The 27,042-nt window shown below is 41.3% G+C and overlaps 2 protein-coding genes across 4 annotated transcripts; both read left to right on the top strand.

The window, feature by feature from the left end:
- The first annotated feature begins 1,157 nt into the window (after positions 1–1,157).
- LOC131947266 (uncharacterized) lies at positions 1,158–6,367 on the top strand. 2 transcript variants are annotated; one of them, XM_059308418.1, is made up of 6 exons: positions 1,158–1,442; positions 1,950–2,154; positions 2,301–2,408; positions 2,925–3,130; positions 3,475–5,355; positions 5,422–6,367. In XM_059308418.1, the coding sequence occupies exons 2-6, from the start codon at positions 1,990–1,992 to the stop codon at positions 5,969–5,971; spliced, it is 2,910 nt and encodes a 969-aa protein (XP_059164401.1). In that variant the 5' UTR covers positions 1,158–1,442; positions 1,950–1,989; the 3' UTR covers positions 5,972–6,367. The 2 variants fall into 2 exon arrangements, with proteins under 2 accessions (XP_059164401.1, XP_059164400.1); XM_059308417.1 differs by having other exon boundaries at positions 3,475–6,367.
- Positions 6,368–21,167: 14,800 nt separating this feature from the next.
- On the top strand, positions 21,168–26,718 carry LOC131947271 (uncharacterized). Of its 2 annotated transcripts, none has more exons than XM_059308423.1 (6): positions 21,168–21,376; positions 21,527–21,739; positions 22,325–22,397; positions 23,435–23,638; positions 24,895–24,987; positions 26,588–26,718. In XM_059308423.1, exons 1-6 carry the CDS (start codon positions 21,314–21,316, stop codon positions 26,629–26,631), a joined length of 690 nt encoding a protein of 229 aa, XP_059164406.1. In that variant the 5' UTR covers positions 21,168–21,313; the 3' UTR covers positions 26,632–26,718. The 2 variants fall into 2 exon arrangements, with proteins under 2 accessions (XP_059164406.1, XP_059164407.1); XM_059308424.1 differs by having other exon boundaries at positions 21,181–21,370.
- The last annotated feature ends 324 nt before the right edge of the window (positions 26,719–27,042 follow it).

The following is a 27,042-nucleotide window of genomic DNA, read 5'->3' on the forward strand; positions in this document are numbered from 1 at the left end:
AAACTGGTGGCGATGAGGCAGGCTCAGAAAGTGTGACATCACGCTTTTATATTTTAATATTATATAAATTAACCTCTTTTAAAAACATAATTTGAGCAATTGTTTTGCATTTTTAAAAAAATTACGTTTTGTAATTTTGTCTGTCTCTTTTTTCTACAGTTCAGTTAACATATGAGAAACAAAAAAATAAAACTTGGGTGGTGGTTGCTGAAAAGGAGACATTATTTTATCTGTGGGAGAGCTGCCGCCCTGTGAACTGAACCGAAAAGAGGTGCTAAAACTGTTGAAAAATAATTTAAAATGTAGATTAAGAAAATAGAGAAGTGCCTCAGGTTGGTTTGACTGTTTATTTTACACCCGTAGGCTGTAAATAATTGCATGGCAATAAAAACGCTTAGATAACGTCATATTAACCGATGACCGGCAATGCGACCACCGCCGCTTTTTTTCCCCAGCGTAAATTTGATACATATAATACAAAAACATTTGTACAAATTTGTTTTAACACAATATATAGGCCTACGTTTTACCAATAAAATCCCTACATAACATTCATCATTACATAGACTAAGATGGAAGTAAAACAATTTTTTTACTACCGTTTGTAAAAAACAATTGTTCTCCGGGCTGCAGAGGCGTATCGAATCATTCCGGCGCCCAGTGGGCAAACTATAAAATTTCAACCACATGCCCCTCACCCTCCTAATATTACTAGTCACTATCCCTTGACAGTTGTAATGATGATGTATCACAATTTAAGAAAGTTAATTTAGTAAGGAAAGCGAGGCCGTAGTCTGTGGTGAGTTTATTAAACTTCGACTGTGTATCATTCAGTAATGCAGTTCACAATGAGCTTTTTAAATATTTTTTCTGCACCGCTTGGCGCCCCTTGTGGTCGGCGTCCGTAGCGGCGCCACACCCGCCCTCCCCTGGCTACGCATCTGCCGGGCTGCTGCGCCGACTGTTCCTATAATCCGCCACATATTATTTTCTACATATCGCGCCACCTAACAAATATTTATGTGATTAGGCCGATATAATTTTAATCAATTTACGACCATTTATAATGAGTTGTCTTACTTTTCCCGCAACGAGATAGAAAATGACAAAACGCCGATAAATTGCTAAAATACAACTTCTTGAAGAAAAGAGTTAGATCTACCTATTTATAGTATTTATTATTTTGATTGGCAACACATATTTTACTTTGTAATATTTTGATATTATGTTATGAAAATGAGATGGAGAAATGTATTTAGAATCTGGTTATTTACCACTGGACCGCATTCGACCCAATGCATCTTAAACTCATATTTGAAACAATATTAACATTGATCTACATTAGTAATAGATTGAATTCTAGTAAAATGTAAAACTTTGACTTAGGCTACGGGCACGGGGCTACGCTAAGCGCGCCGCTAAGGCTAAGGCTAAGGGCTAAGGTAAATATAAAATAATAAATATAAAATAAATATTTATAATAATAATAAATTTAGTAAATTTAATAAAATTATAAATAACTAGGCCTAAATAAAAAAATTATTAATAATTAATTAGGCCTATCATAATAATTATTATTTTATTAATTATTACTGTTAGTTAAGTTAGGCCTAGGCCTAACTAAATAAATAAATATTAAATTATTAATTATTTATTATTCTTGATCTTGTTATAAGGCCAGTGCAGTAATAAAAATAGTTCTAGAGTATATTATTATTCTTGATAGGCATTGATAGGGCCTATAGATTTCTAATTTCTAGAATTAGTAGTTAGTAGAATAAGTTCAGACAGTTTAGTAATAATTAGTTTGATTGTTTGAAAATCATATCATCCTCTTTTCAACAGTAAACTTACTTTTTTCAGAGTCGTTATTACCAGAAAAAAAAACAAGTGACTGTTTTTCTGTTTTTTTTTACTGTACTGTAACTCATGATCCTATTTCACTACAGTTAAAAAACACGACTGAGAGGAACAAAGAATTTAAAAAAAATGTCAAGTACAGAAGGATTTCTTAAAATTGTACCCAACCCGGAAGAGTTGTATATATCCAACCGTAGAAACCAGAGTTCCGTGAAATGCACAGAAAATGGATGTGGTTACATAGCTGGCAATCATTCATTGCTGGGCGTGCATAGAGCTAAAACTCATAAATATGTTAGTAGTACTTCATTTTTTCAAACATTAGAATCTGCATTCCCATTTATTTGTTAAATTTTAAAAATTTATTTATAAAAATCTGTGTTTTTTAAAAATAAAATAAAAAGTTATTACATCTTTACTCCATATTAATGAACCAACAGAAGATTGTTCCTGATGGTCTAATTCATCATTTCCACTGCCCTGTTTCTGACTGCATCTATAATTCCCAGTCACAAAGATACTGCAAAAGCTTGGAGATTCTGAGGACAGTAAGTACCAAGTGTTGTGAATGGTATTTTAGTTTTAGTGTACAGAATGGGTATGAGAGTATGTGTGTAGTGGAATATTTTATATTAATAAACGATTTTGAATATGACGAAGCAAGTAAGGATGTGATGTGGGAGAGTATGATTTGGATGTTAGGGGAAGGAGTTGAAATCAGTATTCGTGTTAGTGAGTAGATGTATTCCTTTGTCGTTGTGGATATGTTTCGTGTAACTGCAATAAAACTATGAAATGAACCACCACCGTACGGTCTTGATTTCTAATTGTATTGGATCGTCATACATTGTTCTTCAATTTCAAGCATTGACCCTGTCCTCATCTCGCATAGTAAAAACAAGCTGTTGGTCATATAAGCTTTTATGTTAATTTATGGTATATTTTTTGTAGTAAATAACTTTTATCACAGCAGTATTTATTTAATCTGGAGAGTGTACTTTAAATTTGTACAGACATTCCTGTGAGTTTTTTCACGTGAAGATTGGTCAAATATTACATTCTAGCACTACATGAAGATGCACTCTGAGAAGAAATTTTCGTGTAAAAAATGTGGCAAAAGTTTTGGGCTTGAGAGAGACTGTCAGCGCCATGAAAAAGAATGTGGTGACACTTTTACCTGCCCTGACTGTGAGAAAACGTATACGAACAGATCTGCACTCATCCGTCACTGTGATTGCAATGGGCATAGAAAACCAAACTCCCTCACAAGGTAAGTTTTTAATTGTTCTTACTTGTTGGTACTGAAAAAAAACATTTACCTGATTGGTTTTGATAGAACGTGGTATAGTATAAATGAAGGATATACTCAATTATTACTGTCTACAAATATCTTTACAAAGAACATGACTAGTATTGAAAGAATTTTTTGTAGCAGTTTTAATACGAACAAGTTTATTTCGATGTTAGTGATTAGTGTCATGTATCTAGTTGATATCATGTACCCTGCAAGGGACTGAATAAACAAGTCTACAAGAGATAACTATGTCAATAACTTATTGTTTTATTTTAGATAAAAACCTTCACGAGATAATACTATGTTTATTATACTTTTAGGATTAAGCCTGTGAAAGAACATGGCACAAAAAAACTTTCAGCAAAAGATGAGATACCTTGTGTCCCAGACAAGAAAAGTCCAGTGTTCATTTTACCCAAACCTCAGGCAGTGACTCCCTCAGCACTCAAACAAAACAGTCTTGAAATTCAAACAGATACCTTGGGAGCTCAGATTTTTATCTCCAAGATGTCGTCTGAGAGCTCAGTGTCGCAGGCCGTTCAAACAGTACAGCAGTTAACTAGGTCGGCTGGGATCCAGACACATTGGCACCACAACCTGGACCCCACGTCTAAAGTCAGGCGCAGACAGTCTATAGCTCTACAGACAGTCAAGATGGGGGGCACCTCTGCACAGACCCAGACGGGTGAAGCCCTTCTCCAACAAGCCATGTCGCTAGCCAACATTCCAATTGTTAAAGTTTGCAAGGCCACACAAAAATCTAGGCCAGCCAAAAGAAAACATAAATCCACAGATATTAACTCGACACAGTCACAGACCCTGGTCTCAGCCCACCTGGTCAAGAGAAAGCGCTCTCCTCACTCCGCTGACTACTGCAGCGTGGCATCCAGCCATGACAAGGCCATGGTCACAGTGATGGACTTTATTCTTGATGACTTCATGGCCACCATGTCCACTCAAACCAACTTGAGTTGTGTCAGTCACTCACCCTTCACAGCTACTGCAGTACCACAGCTACAAGACTGCCACACACAAACCCACTACCCAGATCAACTTTCACAGCTACAAGACTGCCACACACAAACCCACTACCCAGATCAACTTTCACAGCTACAAGACTGCCACACACAAACCCACTACCCAGATCAACTTTCACAGCTACAAGACTGCCACACACAAACCCACTACCCAGATCAACTTTCACAGCTACAAGACTGCCACACACAAACCCACTACCCAGATCGTCTGTTATTTCAAGTTCCTGAATTCTCCAGCATCACTTGTGATCAAAACATCCAAACCACAGATGTATATTGTGATCATCTCCCCATTCAACTCAGCCCAACACAGACTAACAGCCTCAGCACCAACCACACACAAACTAACAGCATCAACAGCAACCACACACAGACTAACAGCATCAGCAGCAACCACACACAAACTAACAGCATCAGCAGCAACCACACACATACCAACAGCATCAGCAGCAACCACACACATACCAACAGCATCAGCACCAACCATACACAGACCAACAGCATCAGCAGCAACCACACACAGACCCAGGTATCCTGGGTGGGGGTGATGACAGACATGCAGGATCAGAGCACAACATGTGAAGATCTCTCATCTGGACAGCTCCCCTTAAGCTCAACCTTTGACCTTTCCACCATGAGTACACCTCAGCTATCCGACTGCCATGCATCACTGGACACGGGTAATTTACCTGCCTGTGGTGTTGATGCAGGTAAGTTACCAGCTGATGTAGGTAAAAGTCTGGAGGACCCAGATCAAGCCCTGACTGATTTGCTGATGGAAGTGTTGACACAGACAGACGAGCCAGCCCTCTCTCTAAACATGGACAAGCCTAAAGCTTGCCACATCAGCTCCTCCTGTATGGAAACTCAGACATTTGAGAGCCTAGCAATGGACTCAATGACCCAGACAATTGAAGATTTTGTCTGGGACATTGGCACCCAGACAGTGGAGGATATAGTCACGGACATGATGACCCAGACGGGAGATGAGCTCTTGGAGTATTTGACCAGCGACACACAGACCCAGACATTGAACGAGTTTTGTGACCAGCTTCTGGCTGGGGATCCAGTCTTGAACATGCAAGGCACACAGACAGCTTCATGTGTGGAGTCTGCACAAGCTGACCACGCCAGCACACAGACTTCAAGTTTCTTCAATGCCAGGTGGAGTAGAGCTGATGCAGAAGCTGATCATGCCAGCACACAGACTTCAAGTTTCTTCAATGCCAGGTGTAGCAATTCCTCGAGCAGCTCTGAAGAGGACAGTTTTTCTCCTTGGGGAAAAGTTCATTCAAGTTACTGCGGCATCACTGGCAGTGAAAAGATTCTCTTCCTGGGTGATGGTACAAGCCAGACGTGCCCAGACTTTTTAAAAGAAACTGAAAGTTCAGAAACTCAGACAGCATTTGATCCCCTGTTTTCATACCTGGACTGTACAGACTTGCCTGGCTGTTCAGTAAAAACAGCTCGAAGCCTGGAGTCCTCACACACACAGACAGCATTTGATCCCATGCTGTCCACCATGCTGTCTGAGGACAGTAAACCCAGCCTGACTCAGACACAGACAGCCACAGAGACAGCACAGTGCCAGACACCATGGGATGATTACCTCACCATGGTGGAGAGCTCTGAGACTCAGACAAACACAGACCTCTTTGGGAGTGACTTCCCCTTGTCCCTAGACATGGGGCCACAGCTAGGGAAAGATTGGCCCTTGCTGGATCTGAACTGTACAGACTCCTACACACAGACAAACCTGGACCAAAACACACAAACATAACCTGGACCAAAACACACAGACAAACCTGGACCAAAACACACAAACATAACCTGGACCACAACACCCATCAGGACCAAAGCACAAACCACGATCAAAACACAAATACAGACCAAAACATGCACATATAACCTTGATGAAAACACAGACATAACCTGGACCAAAACACAACCGTGGACCAAAACACGCAGACACTACCTCTTATTTAAGTCTCAAAAAATGCTACTTGTGATATTCGAATATTTAAATTGGTTCTTAGCTCACAATCTGTTGAGCTGACATTTGGTCACACTCAGCTGGTGAGCTGACATTTGGTCACACTCAGCTGGTGAGCTGACATTTGGTCTCACTCAGCTGGTGAGCTGACATTTGGTCTCACTCAGCTGGTGAGCTGACATTTGGTCTCAGCTGGTGAGCTGACATTTGGTCTCAGCTGGTGAGCTGACATTTGGTCTCAGCTGGTGAGCTGACATTTGGTCTCAGCTGGTGAGCTGACATTTGGTCTCACTCAGCTGGTGAGCTGACATTTGGTCTCAGCTGGTGAGCTGACATTTGGTCTCAGCTGGTGAGCTGACATTTGGTCTCAGCTGGTGAGCTGACATTTGGTCTCAGCTGGTGAGCTGACATTTGGTCTCACTCACCTGGTGAGCTGACATTTGGTCTCACTCAGCTGGTGAGCTGACATTTGGTCACACTCAGCTGGTGAGCTGACATTTGGTCACACTCAGCTGGTGAGCTGACATTTGGTCACACTCAGCTGGTGAGCTGACATTTGGTCTCACTCACCTGGTGAGCTGACATTTGGTCACACTCAGCTGGTGAGCTGACATTTGGTCACACTCAGCTGGTGAGCTGACATTTGGTCTCACTCAGCTGGTGAGCTGACATTTGGTCTCACTCAGCTGGTGAGCTGACATTTGGTCTCAGCTGGTGAGCTGACATTTGGTCTCACTCAGCTGGTGAGCTGACATTTGGTCTCACTCAGCTGGTGAGCTGACATTTGGTCACACTCAGCTGGTGAGCTGACATTTGGTCTCACTCAGCTGGTGAGCTGAGATTTGGTCTCAGCTGGTGAGCTGACATTTGGTCTCAGCTGGTGATCTGACATTTGGTCTCAGCTGGTTAGCTGACATTTGGTCTCAGCTGGTGAGCTGACATTTGGTCTCAGCTGGTGAGCTGACATTTGGTCTCAGCTGGTGAGCTGACATTTAGTCTCAGCTGGTGAGCTGACATTTGGTCTCAGCTGGTGAGCTGACATTTGGTCTCAGCTGGTGAGCTGACATTTGGTCTCAGCTGGTGAGCTGACATTTGGTCTCACTCAGCTGGTGAGCTGACATTTGGTCTCACTCAGCTGGTTAGCTGACATTTGGTCTCACTCAGCTGGTGAGCTGACATTTGGTCTCACTCAGCTGGTTAGCTGACATTTGGTCTCACTCAGCTGGTGAGCTGACATTTGGTCTCACTCAGCTGGTGAGCTGACATTTGGTCTCAGCTGGTGAGCTGACATTTGACTCAGCTGGTGAGCTGACATTTGGTCTCAGCTGGTGAGCTGACATTTGGTCTCAGCTGGTGAGCTGACATTTAGTCTCAGCTGGTGAGCTGACATTTGGTCTCAGCTGGTGAGCTGACATTTGGTCTCACCTGGTGAGCTGACATTTGGTCTCAGCTGGTGAGCTGACATTTGGTCTCACTCACCTGGTGAGCTGACATTTGGTCTCAGCTGGTGAGCTGACATTTGGTCTCAGCTAGTGAGCTGACATTTGGTCTCAGCTGGTGAGCTGACATTTGGTCTCACTCACCTGGTGAGCTGACATTTGGTCTCAGCTGGTGAGCTGACATTTGGTCTCAGCTGGTGAGCTGACATTTGGTCTCACTCACCTGGTGAGCTGACATTCGGTCTCACTCACCTGGTGAGCTGACATTCGGTCTCAGCTGATGAGCTGACATTTGGTCTCAGCTGGTGAGCTGACATTTAGTCTCAGCTGGTGAGCTGACATTTGGTCTCAGCTGGTGAGCTGACATTTGGTCTCACCTGGTGAGCTGACATTTGGTCTCAGCTGGTGAGCTGACATTTGGTCTCACTCACCTGGTGAGCTGACATTTGGTCTCAGCTGGTGAGCTGACATTTGGTCTCAGCTAGTGAGCTGACATTTGGTCTCAGCTGGTGAGCTGACATTTGGTCTCACTCACCTGGTGAGCTGACATTTGGTCTCACTCAGCTGGTGAGCTGACATTTGGTCACACTCAGCTGGTGAGCTGACATTTGGTCACACTCAGCTGGTGAGCTGACATTTGGTCACACTCAGCTGGTGAGCTGACATTTGGTCTCACTCACCTGGTGAGCTGACATTTGGTCACACTCAGCTGGTGAGCTGACATTTGGTCACACTCAGCTGGTGAGCTGACATTTGGTCTCACTCAGCTGGTGAGCTGACATTTGGTCTCACTCAGCTGGTGAGCTGACATTTGGTCTCAGCTGGTGAGCTGACATTTGGTCTCACTCAGCTGGTGAGCTGACATTTGGTCTCACTCAGCTGGTGAGCTGACATTTGGTCACACTCAGCTGGTGAGCTGACATTTGGTCTCACTCAGCTGGTGAGCTGAGATTTGGTCTCAGCTGGTGAGCTGACATTTGGTCTCAGCTGGTGAGCTGACATTTGGTCTCACTCAGCTGGTGATCTGACATTTGGTCTCAGCTGGTTAGCTGACATTTGGTCTCAGCTGGTGAGCTGACATTTGGTCTCAGCTGGTGAGCTGACATTTGGTCTCAGCTGGTGAGCTGACATTTGGTCTCAGCTGGTGAGCTGACATTTAGTCTCAGCTGGTGAGCTGACATTTGGTCTCAGCTGGTGAGCTGACATTTGGTCTCAGCTGGTGAGCTGACATTTGGTCTCAGCTGGTGAGCTGACATTTGGTCTCACTCAGCTGGTGAGCTGACATTTGCTCTCACTCAGCTGGTTAGCTGACATTTGGTCTCACTCAGCTGGTGAGCTGACATTTGGTCTCACTCAGCTGGTTAGCTGACATTTGGTCTCACTCAGCTGGTGAGCTGACATTTGGTCTCACTCAGCTGGTGAGCTGACATTTGGTCTCAGCTGGTGAGCTGACATTTGGTCTCAGCTGGTGAGCTGACATTTGGTCTCAGCTGGTGAGCTGACATTTGGTCTCAGCTGGTGAGCTGACATTTGGTCTCAGCTGGTGAGCTGACATTTAGCCTCAGCTGGTGAGCTGACATTTGGTCTCAGCTGGTGAGCTGACATTTGGTCTCACCTGGTGAGCTGACATTTGGTCTCAGCTGGTGAGCTGACATTTGGTCTCACTCACCTGGTGAGCTGACATTTGGTCTCAGCTGGTGAGCTGACATTTGGTCTCAGCTAGTGAGCTGACATTTGGTCTCAGCTGGTGAGCTGACATTTGGTCTCACTCACCTGGTGAGCTGACATTTGGTCTCAGCTGGTGAGCTGACATTTGGTCTCAGCTGGTGAGCTGACATTTGGTCTCACTCACCTGGTGAGCTGACATTCGGTCTCACTCACCTGGTGAGCTGACATTCGGTCTCAGTTGATGAGCTGACATTTGGTCTCAGCTGGTGAGCTGACATTTGGTCTCAGCTGGTGAGATGACATTTGGTCTCAGCTGGTGAGCTGACATTTGGTCTCACCCAGCTGGTAAGTTGACATTTGGTCTCACTCAGCTGGTGAGCTGACATTTGGTCTCACCCAGCTGGTAAGTTGACATTTGGTCTCACTCAGCTGGTGAGCTGACATTTGGTCTCAGCTGGTGAGCTGACATTTGGTCTCAGCTGGTGAGCTGACATTTGGTCTCACTCACCTGGTGAGCTGACATTTGGTCTCAGCTGGTGAGCTGACATTTGGTCTCACTCAGCTGGTGAGCTGACATTTGGTCTCAGCTGGTGAGCTGACATTTGGTCTCACTCACCTGGTGAGCTGACATTTGGTCTCAGCTGGTGAGCTGACATTTGGTCTCACTCAGCTGGTGAGCTGACATTTGGTCTCAGCTGGTGAGCTGACATTTGGTCTCACTCACCTGGTGAGCTGACATTTGGTCTCACTCACCTGGTGAGCTGACATTTGGTCTCACTCAGCTGGTGAGCTGACATTGAGCCTAGCCTGTATCATGTTTTTGTGTTACAACAGGATCGTATATTGTTGTAGGGGTTAGAGGTCAACACTAATCCCGTCAGATTAAATAATCATGTTTATAATGTTTATCATGTTTATAATGTTTCTGTTTATAATGTTTATAATGTATGTATAAAAACATTCAATACAATACTAATTGTGTAACATCATTACAGAAATTGTTATTCATGTCAGACCAATGCTAAGTGATCAATGAGCTTTGAGTAAAAATATTCCTAATGTTTGTCTTTTTGGAAATACAAGTAAGTTTGAACCAAAGCCTTTGGAATGTATTGAGTGAACTTGTCCACACCGACAACACTAACAGATCTTAGGTGTTGTGTGTGGGTCTGTTTGGGGAGGGTGAAAGTTACATCAAGTTTGGGATCCTTGAAATTGTTAGTGTGCTCTGTTCTACTCATCCGTTCCCAGAAAAATGCGCAAACGGAAAAATGCGCAACGGAAAAATGCGCAAATACAAGCTAATTATAATGATACACTTAACGTTTGTCATATTTCGAGGAAAAGTGTCTTATTATGCTAAATAATGCATATTTGGTCATTTTTTTTTGTTAATGTCTATAAATGCTCGATTTATGAAAACAGAAATGCCCTTGCGCACTTTTATGTGCGCAGTTTTCCGTTGCGCATCCTTCCGGTCAGCCTACTCATCAGTTACATGTAAGCCAATGTTCACCTCGGGAACCATACACTACACCACTGCACGTCTTCTTTAACAATTAGATCTTGTTTTGGTCACAACTGGCTCGTGTATGTTAGACATAGCAACAGGTCCGTTACACACACCCGACAATAAACAGCCTGCACCAAATGATGAGCATTATAGAGCATTCGCCCTCATTCAATTGATGTGCACGTTGTATTATAGAGCATTCGCCCTCATTCAATTGATGTGCACGTTATATTATACAGCATTCGCCCTCATTCAATTGATGTGCACGTTGTATTATAGAGCATTCGCCCTCATTCAATTGATGTGCACGTTGTATTATAGAGCATTCACCCTCATTCAATTGATGTGCACGTTGTATTATAGAGCATTCACCCTCATTCAATTGATGTGCACGTTGTATTATAGAGCATTCGCCCTCATTCAATTGATGTGCACGTTGTATTATAGAGCATTCGCCCTCATTCAATTGATGTGCACGTTGTATTATAGAGCATTCGCCCTCATTCAATTGATGAGCACGTTGTATTATAGAGCATTCACCCTCATTCAATTGATGAGCACGTTGTATTATAGAGCATTCACCCTCATTCAATTGATGAGCACGTTGTATTATAGAGCATTCGCCCTCATTCAATTGATGAGCACGTTGTATTATAGAGCATTCGCCCTCATTCAATTGATGTGCACGTTGTATTATAGAGCATTCACCCTCATTCAATTGATGAGCACGTTGTATTATAGAGCATTCGCCCTCATTCAATTGATGAGCACGTTGTATTATAGAGCATTCACCCTCATTCAATTGATGAGCACGTTGTATTATAGAGCATTCGCCCTCATTCAATTGATGTGCACGTTGTATTATAGAGCATTCACCCTACTATGAACAGACTGGCAGGCTGTGTGTCACCGGTGACCAGAAAGATGCGCAACGGAAAAAAAGCGCAAACAAAAAAAGCGCTCAAAGAAAAAAACGCAAACAGAAAAAAAATGTATATCTATTACAAACTGTGATATGGTCGGCTGATATTTATCTATCACACATGAACCAAACAGAGAAACTGATTTGCGGTGTTTTTGTGTGTCTGGTGAGATTTCAGATGATTGTGTCTGGTGAGATTGTTGATGATTGTGTCTGGATGAGATTTCAGATAATTGTGTCTGGTGACATTTACAATGATTGTATCTGGTGATATTTCTGATTGTGTCTGGTGAGATTTATGATTGTGTCTGGTGACATTTCTGATTGTGTCTGCTGTCTGTTAACATTTATGATGATTGTGTCTGGTGAGATTTCAGATGATTTTGATTAGTGACATTGGTGGTGCTAGCAGAAAAGGGTATGCAGTTTAAACGGTTACAGTAACATTGCAAACATTTTCATTTTGACCGCAAGGATTATTTCCAAACTGACAAGCCAGCACTGGTGAAGTTAGCTACTGACGTGTGAGGAGAACAGGGCATACCCCCCCCCCCTCCCGTCAATTACCCCCCGGATATCCCCTCCCCCCGTCATTACCACCGGAGTAATTATCCCCCTGTCAATTACCACCCGTCCAGTAGGACATTACCTCCCGGTCATAGCTTAAGGTTCAGCTAGGGTTAGAGATAGGGTTTGAGTTTGGGCTAGGTCTAGGCTTAAGGTTAGTGTAATGATCAGGGTAAGGCTTAAATCAATGTCTAGATTTGGGTTTGGTTTTGGGTTTATTTTAGGATGAGGTGAATTTTAAGTTTTTCGTTTCTGTCTTAAGGTTAGGATTAAGTTAATATTCTGGTATAGAGTTGGAGTTAGAATCAGGATTCTATCTTGGGGGGGGGGGGGGGGATTCCCCCGGGGGTAATTGACAGGGGGGTAAATGCTCCGAGGGGTAAATAAGGGGAGGAATGTCCGGGGGGGGGGGATGTCCTGTAGCCCATGTGAGACTGTATTACCAACGAAAACGCGGAGACAACAGCGTTTTTATTCCCATTCATATTTTACTTGTTTTAATTCGTTGATTTTTTTACTAGTAGCCTGCCTACATTGAAATGATCTTGGCAGCTGTTTACTAATTGACTTGTTTATCTTGTAGCCGATATTGTATGCATCAAAGCTGAGCAAGCAGAGTTTCTTCCAGGCATCTCTTCGGGGGGGCGAAGCCCCCCCGAAAAATTTTTACCGCCCCCCCGAACGAAATGAAATTTATATAATTTATATAGAAAATATATACTTTTAACAGTGTCCGCCCCCCCGAAGAAAGTTTACCGCCCCCCCCCCCCCGAAGATTTCAAGTGCCCCCCGGAGAAAAAAGTCTGGAAGAAACACTGTGAGCAAGTGGTTACCATCACCCTCATGTTTCGGCTTGCGACAGTATGGCGCCGATCTCTCTATTGCACCGATTAATCTGCCATTTCATCTCGGTAATGGCGTGCTTTGTCTTCGGGTTATTTCCGATCCGTATCTTGAAACACCACGTTCAGAATGCACACAGACAAAACAAAAATCTATACAAAAGACGTGCTTGGACCTAGTCTTTTTTACTCTACGTTTCGGGAGTTAGAAATTATTCTAGGCATATTCTTGTTTTGAGTATATTTTCATTTCCGGCAACCCTGTTCTTGTCTTGAAAGCAAAACTCCCTTAAATTGGACACTCCGTGTGGTCCGCATCCCTTACGCTTTACCACCTTATTTTTGGCGAACAAGTTCTTACGCTCTGTTTTTGACATGATTATGATGTCAGCGTCTGGCGTTAAACAGCCGGTGACAGAATGGCCCCGACAAAACAGCCCCGTCAAAATAGCCAGCGACATATGGATCCCATAGGGTCCCGACAAAAATGCTCCATTCAATAAGGTTCCCGACTAATAGGTTAACATTATTTAGGCTCTGACAATAAGGCTCCCGACAAAAGGGCTCCAGTCATCAGGACTACCAACAGAAGGTCCCTCATTATTACAGCTCCTTACTATAATACTCAGGACAAAACGGGCCAATTAAATAGGACCCCTGAAAGTAGGACCCCTTCATCAATGCACGTCAGAATTAACTAAAATAATAAAACGCATGTAGCTCTTGGTCGGCTTGCCTTATTTATACATTATGTTATCTTGTATCAGAAATAGTAAGTTTTTATAGTGTAATACAGCTATGATGACGATACTCACGAGAGCAGTGGCGTAGCTAGGTCGGGTGTCACCCGGTGTGACACCTAGTGTCACTCCCCCCGAAAGAAATAAAACATATCTATAACAATAACATTATATATATATATATATATATATATATATATATATATATATATATATATATATATATAAGTTATAAAATTTGGTGTCACCCACCCCCTCCCACCCCAAACGTGGACTGACATATAAGTTATAACGATTCTCAACAAAACCTAATCCTCAGGCAAATTTTTTGCAATGTTTATTGATGTAAACCCCCCCCCCCCCCCCCCCACGGTGATAGTTTTAAGCTGTGCTAAGATAATCGGTTATTAATACAGCTGGATGTAGCAGGTTTACGACATGGTGTCACACGCCTGCCCCACCTAACCTTGTCGGCACATGTCAATTTTGTTTTTAAAAGTCTTTTTAACTCTAATTAATTCTTAATTTAATTGGAACTATCTTTTTTTCTGTATACATTTTTCTTTCTTTTTTTTTTGCCTTGGTGTCACCTCCCTAAATGGTCCGCCCCCACCTCTCCCCAGTAGCGTGCCCAGGGGGGAGCAGGGGGAGCGGCCGCTCCCCCTCTGGCCATTTTTAGCAAAGTGGCGCCTTTTTGGAAACTTTTTAAACTCAAAGTTTTAAACAGTGATATTTGTTAAAAAAATATTTTTGGTCGGCACATCTATGTAAATCACAAGATTTCTTTTCATGCAGCAATTAAGAATTATTGTATTAGTCTAGTAGAATCTACGTTTACAACACGTATTAACAGCTGCATCAGTTTGCCATTCTAAAAATAACCATTACGATGCATTGCAATGTTTAGAAAACCTCTACGGTGGTACCACTTGGCAAGAGGGGTGTTACGTTTAAGTCAACGGTATAATGTATTTGCTTACGATAATTTAATTAGAAAATGTTATACATAAAACTGCACACATAACTACTTTATATATACAGTTTGAATCGTGTGATTAATTTAAAAAAAAAAATTACAATACAGAAACAAATACAACTGATGTGGCACCTCTATTTAAATTTACTTATGAGCAAACTGCGTAGTGGTGGGGAAATTTTGACAACACGATGAAATAGTAGTATTTTTACAGTTTTGCAATAGTGATTATGATTACAAATTATATGAAACAGTAACAACTCCCCTCCCCCATGGACCCTCTGTAAAAAATATGTTCATACTGCCACTGCTACTTATTTAAATCTATTTCTGTAATATATATTTGTGTAATTTATATTTGTGTAATATATATGTATGTTTAAAACAGTCATCTAACAACTGACGCTATGTTCACTCTGAGTTGGTTATACCCCCCCCCCACACACACACACCTCACCACCACAATTGTGTAGAGCGACATTAATGTCACACCTAGGTATACACTGGGTTGGATAATTGACCTAAAGTGAACAGACAGTTGTGAATGAAGTTGAACCCCCCCCCCCCCCCCCCCCAAACCACCCCGAACTGATCTGTTAAGTGCATGTAGAAAGACGCGTAATGATGTACCGAAGTACCATGCCGCCAGAAAAATAGCTTTTTAAACGTAAAACTCTGTGAATATTGTTTTTGTAATTACCAGTAAAATGGTGTATGATCAATACAGTGATCTAACCCATACCTATCACTATGTTAAAAAGGATCTTTAAAGAACACAAAGAAGCAGTAGTTAATTAAAAATATGATATGATCTGAACTAAATGACCGATGTTTAGTTAAATGTAGGCTGTTATTCCGAATATTTTTCTATAATATCTAAAAGCGTGGTTTTATACCAACTCTGATTTTAAAAACTTTCATTATGCTGTAATACTTTAGCATTTATGATGACGATATATTAAATTCTGATTATAGACAAAAACACGTTGTAAACACGAATGGTGTTAAACAATTTCATTATATTCTGAAGTCATTATTTATTTGTTTTGACAATTATAATTAAATGTGCAGATGTATACATATTTATATTAAGAGAGAAATTATTTCCCCTATTTCACTTGTCTTAAATGTCCTAGGAATTATTATGCAAGAAATTGTTTTTACAAGGATTACAAAACAGATTGCGTTACGTTCATTGTTTTTGGTTGTAGTGTTTATATATATATATATATATATATATATATATATATATATATATATATATATATATATATATATATATATATATATATATCTATATATATAAAGCAAAGTGGTCGGGTGCCCGATAGGGCACTTCCCGGCGCCGCAGGCGCGTCAAATTTGGCACGAAGGTGCCTTATGGCGATAGAACACGAGGGCCGGTGACGGTTCGGCAAAAAGTCTACAGAGCTGGGGTCAAAACTGACCTCGACTGACCGGCGCCTTATATGGGCTATATTACGAAAAAAAAATTCCTCCGACGACCCCCCTTGAAATTTTGTGAGGTGGTAGGAGAACACCTTGGGGTGTCACAAAAAACTCGGCATATCTGGGAAAACTTCGTAAAGGGGTCAAAACTGACCAGTTGTATTTCCCTATATAATCTTTGTATTTTATGGGAAAAACAGAGGGTCATTTCAACGCAGACTTTAGGGTACTTAAACTCAGTATATCTGACTAATTTTTTGCATACTCTTAGGTGAATGGTTTGACCTTTAGGGAAAACTGTCGGTTACACTCAAAGCCCTCGACGAGGGCTAAAAAGTGACCGCGAGTGAAATTCTCTTTATATGAGCTCTAATACGAAAAAAAATTCCCTATATAATCTTTGTATTTTATGGGAAAAACAGAGGGTCATTTCAACGCAGACTTTAGGGTACTTAAGCTCAGTATATCTGGCTAATTTTTTGCATACACTACTATAGATGACTAGGCCGTATGGAAAAACTGTTGGTCAGACTCAAAGCCCTCGACGAGGGCTAAAAGATGATCTTGAGTGAAATTCTCCTTATATGAGATATATATATATAAATAAATTGACGAACGATCCCCTTAATATTATGTGACGTCGTAGACCGACCCTGGAGGCTAACAAAAAAACTTTATTCCCGTCGGAAACAGCCATTATAGTTGTTAAATATGTTCATATACCGTAATTTCTTATATAAGCATAGCAACTGTTTGTAAAAAAAAAAAAAAAAAAAAGACATACGTCATACGTTCAGTTTTCAAGGGAGGTAACGTTTTTTTAAATTATTATTTTTCAAATAATTGTATACTATTTTAAACAGATACAGAAAATGACGAAGTATAGCATTTGTTTTAGTACAAAATTAAGTTGTTAATTTAGTTACGTATCCCAATTAAATAAATAAATAAATTTCAAAAGGCAATGTAATAAAAACTATGAGATGTACTGTTCATGGAAGCTGTGTAGTTCTAATTCCATTTTACTTATACATTGCGTACTTTCCGATATTTCTCTGCGAACGGTATTTAAATGACAAACTAAAACATTTTTTTCTAAAGTTAGCATTACTGTTTAAATTAAAGCACTCAACACCAAATCCATCGCTAAATAATTAAGTATTCAAATTCTCAAATGTTATTTAAAAACCTAAGCGAAGCTAGGCAGTATGCCTAGTCTAATATATAAAGCTCAGTTCTGTAACGTGTGGCAAAAAAGTTTGTCGTTGACACTTCTATGGATTTAAGTGTTAGATTTTTTATCGTGCTCATAGTCTAAATTTACGAGTCAAAAAATTACCATTGAAAGTCTTTAAAAACAATTTTCATTCTATTTACTTAGAAGAATAATTTTCATTTATGAACACGACATAACATTTTTTTAAAGTGTATCGACGTTTATAAAATTTCTAAAATTGTGTCGGAAATGTATTGACTGCACAGTTACTTCCCTTTAATAAAAAAATTCTTAAGAAGAAAGAATTTACATTTTATTACTTTGTTTTTGGTGTTAAGAAAAAAAAAATAATTACATAATTAGCGGCGATTGATTAAGTGCAATGTCGTTAGGTATTTTTAACACTGCCTTTTATTTATTCTATACACTGAACATACTGTTCAATAATTTTTTTTTTTTTTTAAATCAATAACATTTAATAAGCCAGGTCCTACAAATCATATATGTTTATTTCTTTCCATTTACGGATAAGCTTGGAGTATTATCATTTTTGTTCACTAAATTGAAACAGGCGCGTCCGCCGGCGTCCCTGCACGGTTCGATTTGGCACCCTGGGCTATCATGTGAGCGCTATGCTGCATAATTTTGTTTTTAACAGTGCGATAGACTATGGATAAGAAAGGTTACTATAGTCTTTAAGTAAATCAAATCCGGGCGTCCTCCGGCACCCCGACAGGGTGCTATTTGGCGCCCCGGGCCTTCCGGTGTACGCAATGGTATCTACGTTCGCGTGAGTTCAAAAGACTATGAATAAGTTATGCACTTTGTCGTTTACTAAGTTCAATCAGGCGGTGACGTCATGGTGCGTCCTCTGGCGCCCAGACAGGGTGCTTTTTGGGGTCCCGGGCCTCCCGTGTTCGGTTTCGCGCCTACGTTCATTAAAGTGAGTGCAAAAGACTATGAATGAGATGGGGTACTATAGTCGTTTATTAAGTTAAAGCAGGCGATTCAGCCCCGTGAGCACTTTGCGTTTATATTCGCGTTAGTGTTTTCTTTGTGTTTAGGTTGGGTTTGCGTTAGTGGTTGCGTTTTGATTTGGTTCGATTTTGTTCTTTCTTTTTTCGTTTTCGTTTGTGTTTTATTTTCTTTGGGTTTGTGTTTGTATTTGTGTTTGAGGTTGGTTTTGCGTTTGGATTTGGTTTGTTTTCGTTTGTTTTTTCTTTTGTGTTTTTTTCTTTGGGTTTGTGGTTGGTTTTGCGTTTGGATTTGGTTTGTTTTCGTTTGCTTTTTCGTTTGTGTTTTTTTCTTTGGGTTTGTGTTTGTGGTTGGTTTTGCGTTTGGATTTTGTTTGTTTTCGTTTGCTTTTTTCTTTGTGTTCGTATTGGTGTTTGTGTTTGTGGTTGGTTTGTTGTTAGGTTTTTGTTTCCGTTTGTATTTGTAATTGTGTTAGCGTTATGTTTGCGTTTTGTTGTTTTGGTTTTGGTGGGCAATGCCAGGTTTATGATGATTACTAAACACACAGGTGATGGTCTTTAACAGAAAGGTTTTCACAGAAGCCAGAGCAGGGCCTGGCCGGGACGGCTAGTATATATATATGTTTAAATTGATACAATTTTTGTTTTGCCGTTCTACATTGTGTGTTTTTTCTTATTTCTTCAGAGTGCTACTTTCAATTTATTTTACATCATAGCGAAGTAATGACATACAGCTAGTAATTATATATATATATATATAATACACGTATATAGAACGTGTTAAAAATTCGGCGCCTCTGCCGTAGAGTCGGTGGTGGGTTGTTCCAACTTGTGGTGAAGGGGTAGGAGGAAGGGCATGCAGTACATTTAACATCAATATGCTTGCGGATTATCCCAACAAAAACGTCGTTTATCCTGTAAATTAGTGTAAACCAAATGTAGGCTATAGCTAACTACGTACTCGATTTTAAGCAACAACTCTTTATGGATGTTGATGACATGTTATCTATATTTCTAAAGTTAGTGGCACTGCTGTTAAGAACTCGATTTGGTCCAATTTAAAAACACGTTTTTAAGTTACAAAATAAATACCTATTTTAGAAATGTTAAATATTTAGTTTTCCAGACACCAATTTAGAGTTATGTACAAAACTAAAACTTTAATACTGATTTACAAAAATCAAAATTACATTAGAAAAATATATAAGTTGCTGTTCATGTTTGTGGTTAGGGTTAGCTTTTGAGTTAGATTACTGTTAGATTAATTTTCTTAAACGTCACTATTTGATTATAGATATTTAACTGGAATTTAATATACGAGCCGACCCGCTGCGTATCATACGCCGCTATTTATTTGTTTTTTTTCTACTTTTCAGTAATGTATAATTTGTGAATTCAACAGTACCAATCAGTGTTTCTTCCAGACTTATTTCTCCGGGGGGGGGGGGGGGGGTCACTTGAAATCTTCGGGGGGGGGGGGCGGTAAACTTTCTTCGGGGGGGGGGGGGGGGGCGGACACTGTTAAAAGTATATATTTTCTATATAAATTATATAAATTTCATTTCGTTCGGGGGGGGGGGGCGGTAAAAAAATTTCGGGGGGGGGGGGGGGGGAGATGCCTGGAAGAAACTCTGGTACCAATGCTGCCACTGAAAATATTTGCTTAAAAACACTAAACCCCCCTCCCCCCCCCCCCCCCACGTGAAAGCAGCCTAGCAGCCTCCTCTTAGTTACCTCCTCTAAGTTCAAAATCGTTTCAAACTAAATTATCTGCCCCTAATAGCCGTCACCAAACCCGTCTCTATGATTGTAAAATGTAAACAGCGTGAACCACAGCTCACCAGAGGGGGTGGTGGGTGGTAGCGATAGACAGGAAGAGAGAGGACTGTAAGGCGCGCTTGCAGCTTGTTTTCTAACGGCTCCCAGAAGAGAATTATATATATAGATTCCCAAAATCTATACAGCGCCGGGTATTTAATTAACACACAAGTCACGGTCATTTAAAGATAGGTTTTTCACAAAGACCAGTGCAGGGTCTGGCCGGAACGGCTAGTAAAACACACACACACGCATGCACGCACACGCACGTACACACACACACACACACAACACATGTATGTATATAGGGGTCCCGAAAAAACTGAAACGAGGGGAGGGGGGGGGGCTTTTTTCTAGTTTTACCACTGCTCTGAATACAACTGTTCATAACTTAATTATTTTTAACAGGAATTTTATAATGAGGTTACTTGGGTAGTGAATGCAGGAACTACGAGTAATGGATGGTTTGGCCAGTTACGTCTAAACAAAAAGCAGCCGTAAGATTTCATTGTCTAAAGCCAATATGTCCAGTCTGTTCAACAGCACTAACCAGCGGTACTGACATAAAACTAAACAATGACTTCATTAACTTAACTTAAGCGACAATGAAAAACTAACCAAATCGCATTGAATCTTATTTCTTAAATGTATCCAGATTCTTCTAAATTTAGAACAGAGTCTAACCGTGTAATTTACGACAAACTTAAAAGGTTTTAGAACAGAAATATAAAAGATAACCCATTTAGCCCAGGGTTATATTTGTAAGCTAATCCTAAACCCGCATCAAACTCCCATTAGGATTGCTATAAATAATCTACACAATTCGTAGAGGAATCCAACATGGCCGCTTACCCTTAAGTACCATTAAAGGAAGTCTATAAAGCCGATTGTAGAGATTACCTCCAATAAAACCCGCCGTCCATCACCAAAAGCTCAGAGAAGCTGTTGGTGGTTTCGGGATTTCAAGCAGACGACGATTGCTCCGCTCCATAACGTCATAGGAAAATGGACTGCAGAATGGTTGTGTTATCAGGGAGAAAGTGCTGCTTCGTTTTATTTTTGGTATGTGTAAGTAGACTTTGTAACCAGATGTTGACGTCTGCCATTTGATTTCATATATTTATTTAAAATGTGTAACAAAACTAGCATTTTTCAGACCATTGAAATTGTCTAAACTTTGTTTCGTTGACTCCTGTTTTAAACTTTTTTATTTCCCAGGCATTGTTTAGTGTAATCGGCGCCCAGTACCCCTCGGCCTATAACTACGGCTATCCCAGTGCCAACCCAACAGGCTACCAGCAGGCCGCCTACCCCCAGGCCTACCCCCAGGCTTACCCCCAGGCCTACCCCCAGGCTGGGTACTCCAGCATGCAGCGACGCTTGGATCAAAGGGACGTCAAGAACTGCTCCGATATTGACTGCAAGCAGGACGTAAGTCACTTACTGCTCCGATATTGACTGCAAGCAGGACGTAAGTCACTAAATGCTCCGATATTGACTGCAAGCAGGACGTAAGTCACTAAATGCTCCGATATTGACTGCAAGCAGGACGTAAGTCACTTACTGCTCCGACATTGACTGCAAGCATGATGTAAGTCACTAACTGCTCCGATATTGACTGCAAGCAGGACGTAAGTCACTTACTGCTCCAATATTGACTGCAATTAATATGTAATACATAGTTCTATGTTTTTATCTGCTATTATTATTTTTATACCACTAGTCTAAACCATCTTGATCATCTTACCTCCACCCCACAACATCCAAACAATTGTGTTCATCTCCCCCTACACCCCTTGCACCACCCCACCATTAGATTCACTTTCCCTCCTACACCACCCCACCATTATGATCACCCCCCTGCACCACCCCACCATTATGTTCACACCCCCTGAACCACCCCACCATTATGTTCACCCCCCTGCACCACCCCACCATAATGTTCACCCCCTGCACCACCACACCATTATGTTCACACCCCCTGCAGCCCCCACCATTATGTTCATCTTTCACCAGGAGTGCTGTGTTGAGACTCCCAGAATTAACGTGTGTGTTCCAATGGTCGTCTCCAACTTCTCTGACCCAACAAGTAAGTTTCTGCCACACTTTACGACACACGTCGACTTCTATTATAGGACACACTTTGGCTTTTATTAAAACATTTATAGGACACATAGACTTTTATTGTAGGACATAGACTTACTTGACTTAGTCCTCTTTGCTCCTTATGGAACATAGGGCCTCCACCATTTCCTTCCATTTCTTCCGATCCCCGGCTATTAATTTTGCCGTCTCCCAAGACATCCCTGTTGGCTTCAGTTCTTCAAGAAGACTCCGCCTCCAGGTCTGTCTTGGGCGCCCTCTCTCCCGCTTTCCCTGGGGGTTTCACTCAAGCGCTTGGCGTGTAACATTTGGGTGAGCCTTTCGCAGTGTGTGACCCACCCAGCGCCACTTCCTCCTTCTTATTTGCACACCTATAGGCTCCTGCCTAGTTTTCCTCCATAGTTCTATGTTCGGCACTTTGTCCTGCCATCTCAGTTTCAATATCTGTCTAAGGCATCTATTCATGAAGGTCTGTATCTTTGCTGTGCTTGCTTTGGAGACTCCATACAGCAGAACTGCCTTGACATTAGAGTTAAATATCCTAATTTTTGTGGTAATGGAGATGGCCGAACTTTTCCTTATGGGTCGCAGAACTGTGAAAGCGCAGCGGGCTCTATTAACTCTAGCGCGTATGTCCTCCTCTGTGCCTCCCGTTTTGCTGATCTTGCTGCCGAGGTAGACAAACTCTTCCACATCATTTACCTGTCTTCCGTCTATTGTCACTGGGGCCTCTTGGTTATTGTTAATTCTCATCACTTCTGTCTTTTCTTTGTTGATCTTGAGACCTACGCGCTGAGAGATGGCTCCTAATGCATCAACTATTATAGGACATACATCGACTTTTATTATGGGACACACTTAGGGTTTATTATAGGACACAAACTTTTATTATAGGACACACATAGACGCTGACACACTGACACACCCTGACAAACCCTACATCGAATAGCGTTGATCAGATTCACACGATGTATCAAAACATTCCAACTTCCATTAAAATACATTTGACTGTGTCCTCTCCAGGCAAACGCTACTGCCAGCGGCTGAAGACTTGCCGCACTGACTTCGATTGTTTTGCCAGCGGTTGTTGCGTGTTCAACCCCTACGCCACGGCCGATTCTACCTGCCCCTACCCCCCAGACAGCTACAAGTACCCCCCCTTCTCTCGGCCCGGACAAATCGTCCCATCTGAGCTTGGGGTCTGTGTGCCTCTACAGAACTATAACGGTAGGTGCACAAACTATAACGGTAGGTGCACAAACTATAACGGTAGGTGCACGAACTATAACACAAACTATAACGGTAGGTGCACAAACTATAACGGTAGGTGCACGAACTATAACACAAACTATAACGGTAGGTGCACAAACTATAACGGTAGGTGCACAAACTATAACGGTAGGTGCACAAACTATAACACAAACTATAACGGTAGGTGCACAAACTATAACACAAACTATAACGGTAGGTGCACAAACTATAACGGTAGGTGCACAAACTATAACGGTAGGTGCACAAACTATAACGGTAGGTGCACAAACTATAACACAAACTATAACGGTAGGTGCACAAACTATAACGATAGGTGCACAAACTATAACACAAACTATAACAGTAGGTGCACGATTTTGGCCAGAAGGGAGCTAAGCGTGAAATCTAAGAGCGCGAGTTTAAGCTATTCTCCCCCTTTTGATGCCTCTATTCTGTACGTATCACACGGACAGTTTCTACATTGTGAGTGGACAGTGCATCTACAGTAAACATGTTTGTACGTCACCCCCCCCCCCCTCTTCCCTACATGCTCTATATTTCTATATATGTAAAGATTAGAAATAGCGAAGAAGCGCCCCCCCCCCCCATTTGAAAGGTACGGGGCTCTGCATCCAAGTCACTGCCCCTTAACAGTTGTTTAGGTGTCCCACAATTCATGTGGAAAACTGTTAAATAAGTCCGTAAAGCCATATAGCCTTTGATTTACTTTACTTCGACTAAGTATAATTGCAGTGATGCAGCTCAGAATAAGCTAATTTATTTTTCTACCCAGTATGGCGCCCCTCCCCCTTCCGGGGTCGACGCCCAGGCGTCACTTAGCTAAGCCACCACTGGAGCTGGGTTAAGATTAGGTACAATGATCAACTTTTATCAAAATGTGCTCACACAAATTGCGAAATAACTGCAAAATTAAATTTTAAAAACCTACCCCTTCGTCAATAATTCTCCCCCCCCCCCCTCTTGTCAGGAATGTGACGCCATTTATGAACGACGCCAAATCGAAAACTTACTCTTTCTATTTGAGGAAAGTTTGTACTGTCAAAGAGCTGCATGCTGTTGTTTTTTTCTTACATTAGTCACATTGACTGTCATCTGTCTAGATTGATCACATTACATGTCATCTAAGACATTACCAAGTCATGACAAAATTGTTCATAGTTTTGTATTCCGTATTTACAGGACCGATAACTCTGACCTACCCTCTCTTTCAGAAACCTGCATCATTCCCCTGGATCCAAAGGACACGAGGTGCCCATGTGGGACAAACAACGTGTGCTTCCCACACATCCCCGGAACCATTTTTGGTAGGTGCTTTTTATTAGCGGCTGGCAATTTTTGTTGTTGGTAGGTGGTTTTTATTAGCGGCTGGCAATTTTTGTTGTTGGTAGGTGGTTTTTATTAGCGGCTGGCAATTCTCGTTTTTGGTAGGTGGTTTTTATTAGCAGCTGACAATTTTTGTTGTTGGTAGGTGGTTTTTATTAGCAGCTGACAATTTTTGTTGTTGGTAGGTGGTTTTTTATTAGCAGCTGGCAATTTTTGTTGTTGGTAGGTGGTTTTTATTAGCAGCTGGCAATTCTCGTTTTCGGTAGGTGGTTTTTATTAGCAGCTGGCAATTTTTGTTGTTGGTAGGTGGTTTTTATTAGCGGCTGGCAATTTTTGTTGTTGGTAGGTGGTTTTTATTAGCAGCTGGCAATTCTCGTTTTCGGTAGGTGGTTTTTATTAGCAGCTGGCAATTTTTGTTGTTGGTAGGTGGTTTTTATTAGCAGCTGGCAATTCTCGTTTTCGGTAGGTGGTTTTTATTAGCAGCTGGCAATTCTCGTTTTCGGTAGGTGGTTTTTATTAGCAGCTGGCAATTCTCGTTTTCGGTAGGTGGTTTTTATTAGCAGCTGGCAATTCTCGTTTTCGGTAGGTGGTTTTTATTAGCAGCTGGCAATTCTCGCCATATGTCACACTGATGTAACACTCAATCAATTAGGATGCTTTTTACCCACTAAGGTGCTGTGTTTAAAAGGGCTGACCCTGAGATTTAGGACACACTGAAACGACGCTGTTGTCAACTACTGGCTTTATTGACATTACATCAAGCCATAAACGGCGATGTAGAACAACAGTAGAAAACAGTGTAGAAAACAGTAGATCACAGCAAACAAAAACCAAAGAAGACGAACTGTAGCCCTTCATTAGGTCTACATGTTCTACCTATAGACGTCACCCTCCGTGTCCACAGCAGCCTTGGGTCTGACTGACACGGCTACAGTCAGGAAACTACCCATAATCCCATGTCACATGACATGAAACACTGGTAAAAATCGCTCAAAGAAGAGCATGCAAAAAACAACATCAACAGTTGCGGTCCCACAGGGGCTGCAACCCAATAAATTACAACTTTATTACTTATCCCCCCTTGGCTGGTAACCATATGTGTCACACTGACATAGCCATGACAAGTGTCGTGCACTGTGGGAGTTTAAAAAAAACGTTGCACAATCACGGTCCAATATTTTTTTTTGTCTGCAAAATATGTTAAAAAACCTTATTTTTTCAGTTATTTAACGTTGAGCTAGATCTCCACATTGTTTATAAGCAGAGTTTCTTCCAGGCATCTCCCCCCTACCGAAGAAAGTCTACCCCCCCCCCACCCCACCCCGAAAATGAAATTTATAAAAAAGTTTTTCTTTATAAGATCTCCACATTGTTAAAATATATCCACATTGTTTATAAGATCTCCACATTGTTTATAAGATATCCACATTGTTTATAAGATCTCCACATTGTTTATAAGATCTCCACATTGTTTATAAGATCTCCACATTGTTTATAAGATCTCCACATTGTTTATAAGATCTCCACATTGTTTATAAGATCTCCACATTGTTTATATCCTGATCGAACTTTGTGTTGCAGGGACGTGCTACCCACGAGATGTAATTGAGAATCTGTATGGTTAAGTTAGTGTCTGGCACTAATACGACAGCTGGTGCCTGAAGTAAATATAGGTCAAGGACATACCCGAATAAAAATTCTTGCTGAAAGTGTTTCTATCTTGCGTTGGATTGATTTCTGTGTGGGTAGAAGATTAAATGTACTGAAACGTGATCTGAGGGATACACCTTAATTTATTTAAGTGTAAATAAAAAGTTACACGTTAATGATAGAGTTGAGCTTGCCGATGAGGAATCCAAACTTATTTTAGAATTCAATCAACCATCTTGGAACACACACTAAAGTATGGATTTTTTTTTCATCCCCTCCCATCCCCACTTTAAACAACCCCCAGCCTGCAGTAAGAACAGTTTATTTCAAGGGTTTCTCCAGGAGATACACCACCCCCCCCCCTGAAAGTCTCAAGGGTCCCCATG

This window comes from Physella acuta, unplaced genomic scaffold (genome assembly GCF_028476545.2).
Source record: "Physella acuta isolate Inbredline_101_S28 unplaced genomic scaffold, ASM2847654v3 ptg000591l, whole genome shotgun sequence".
Classification (NCBI taxonomy): domain Eukaryota; kingdom Metazoa; phylum Mollusca; class Gastropoda; family Physidae; genus Physella; species Physella acuta.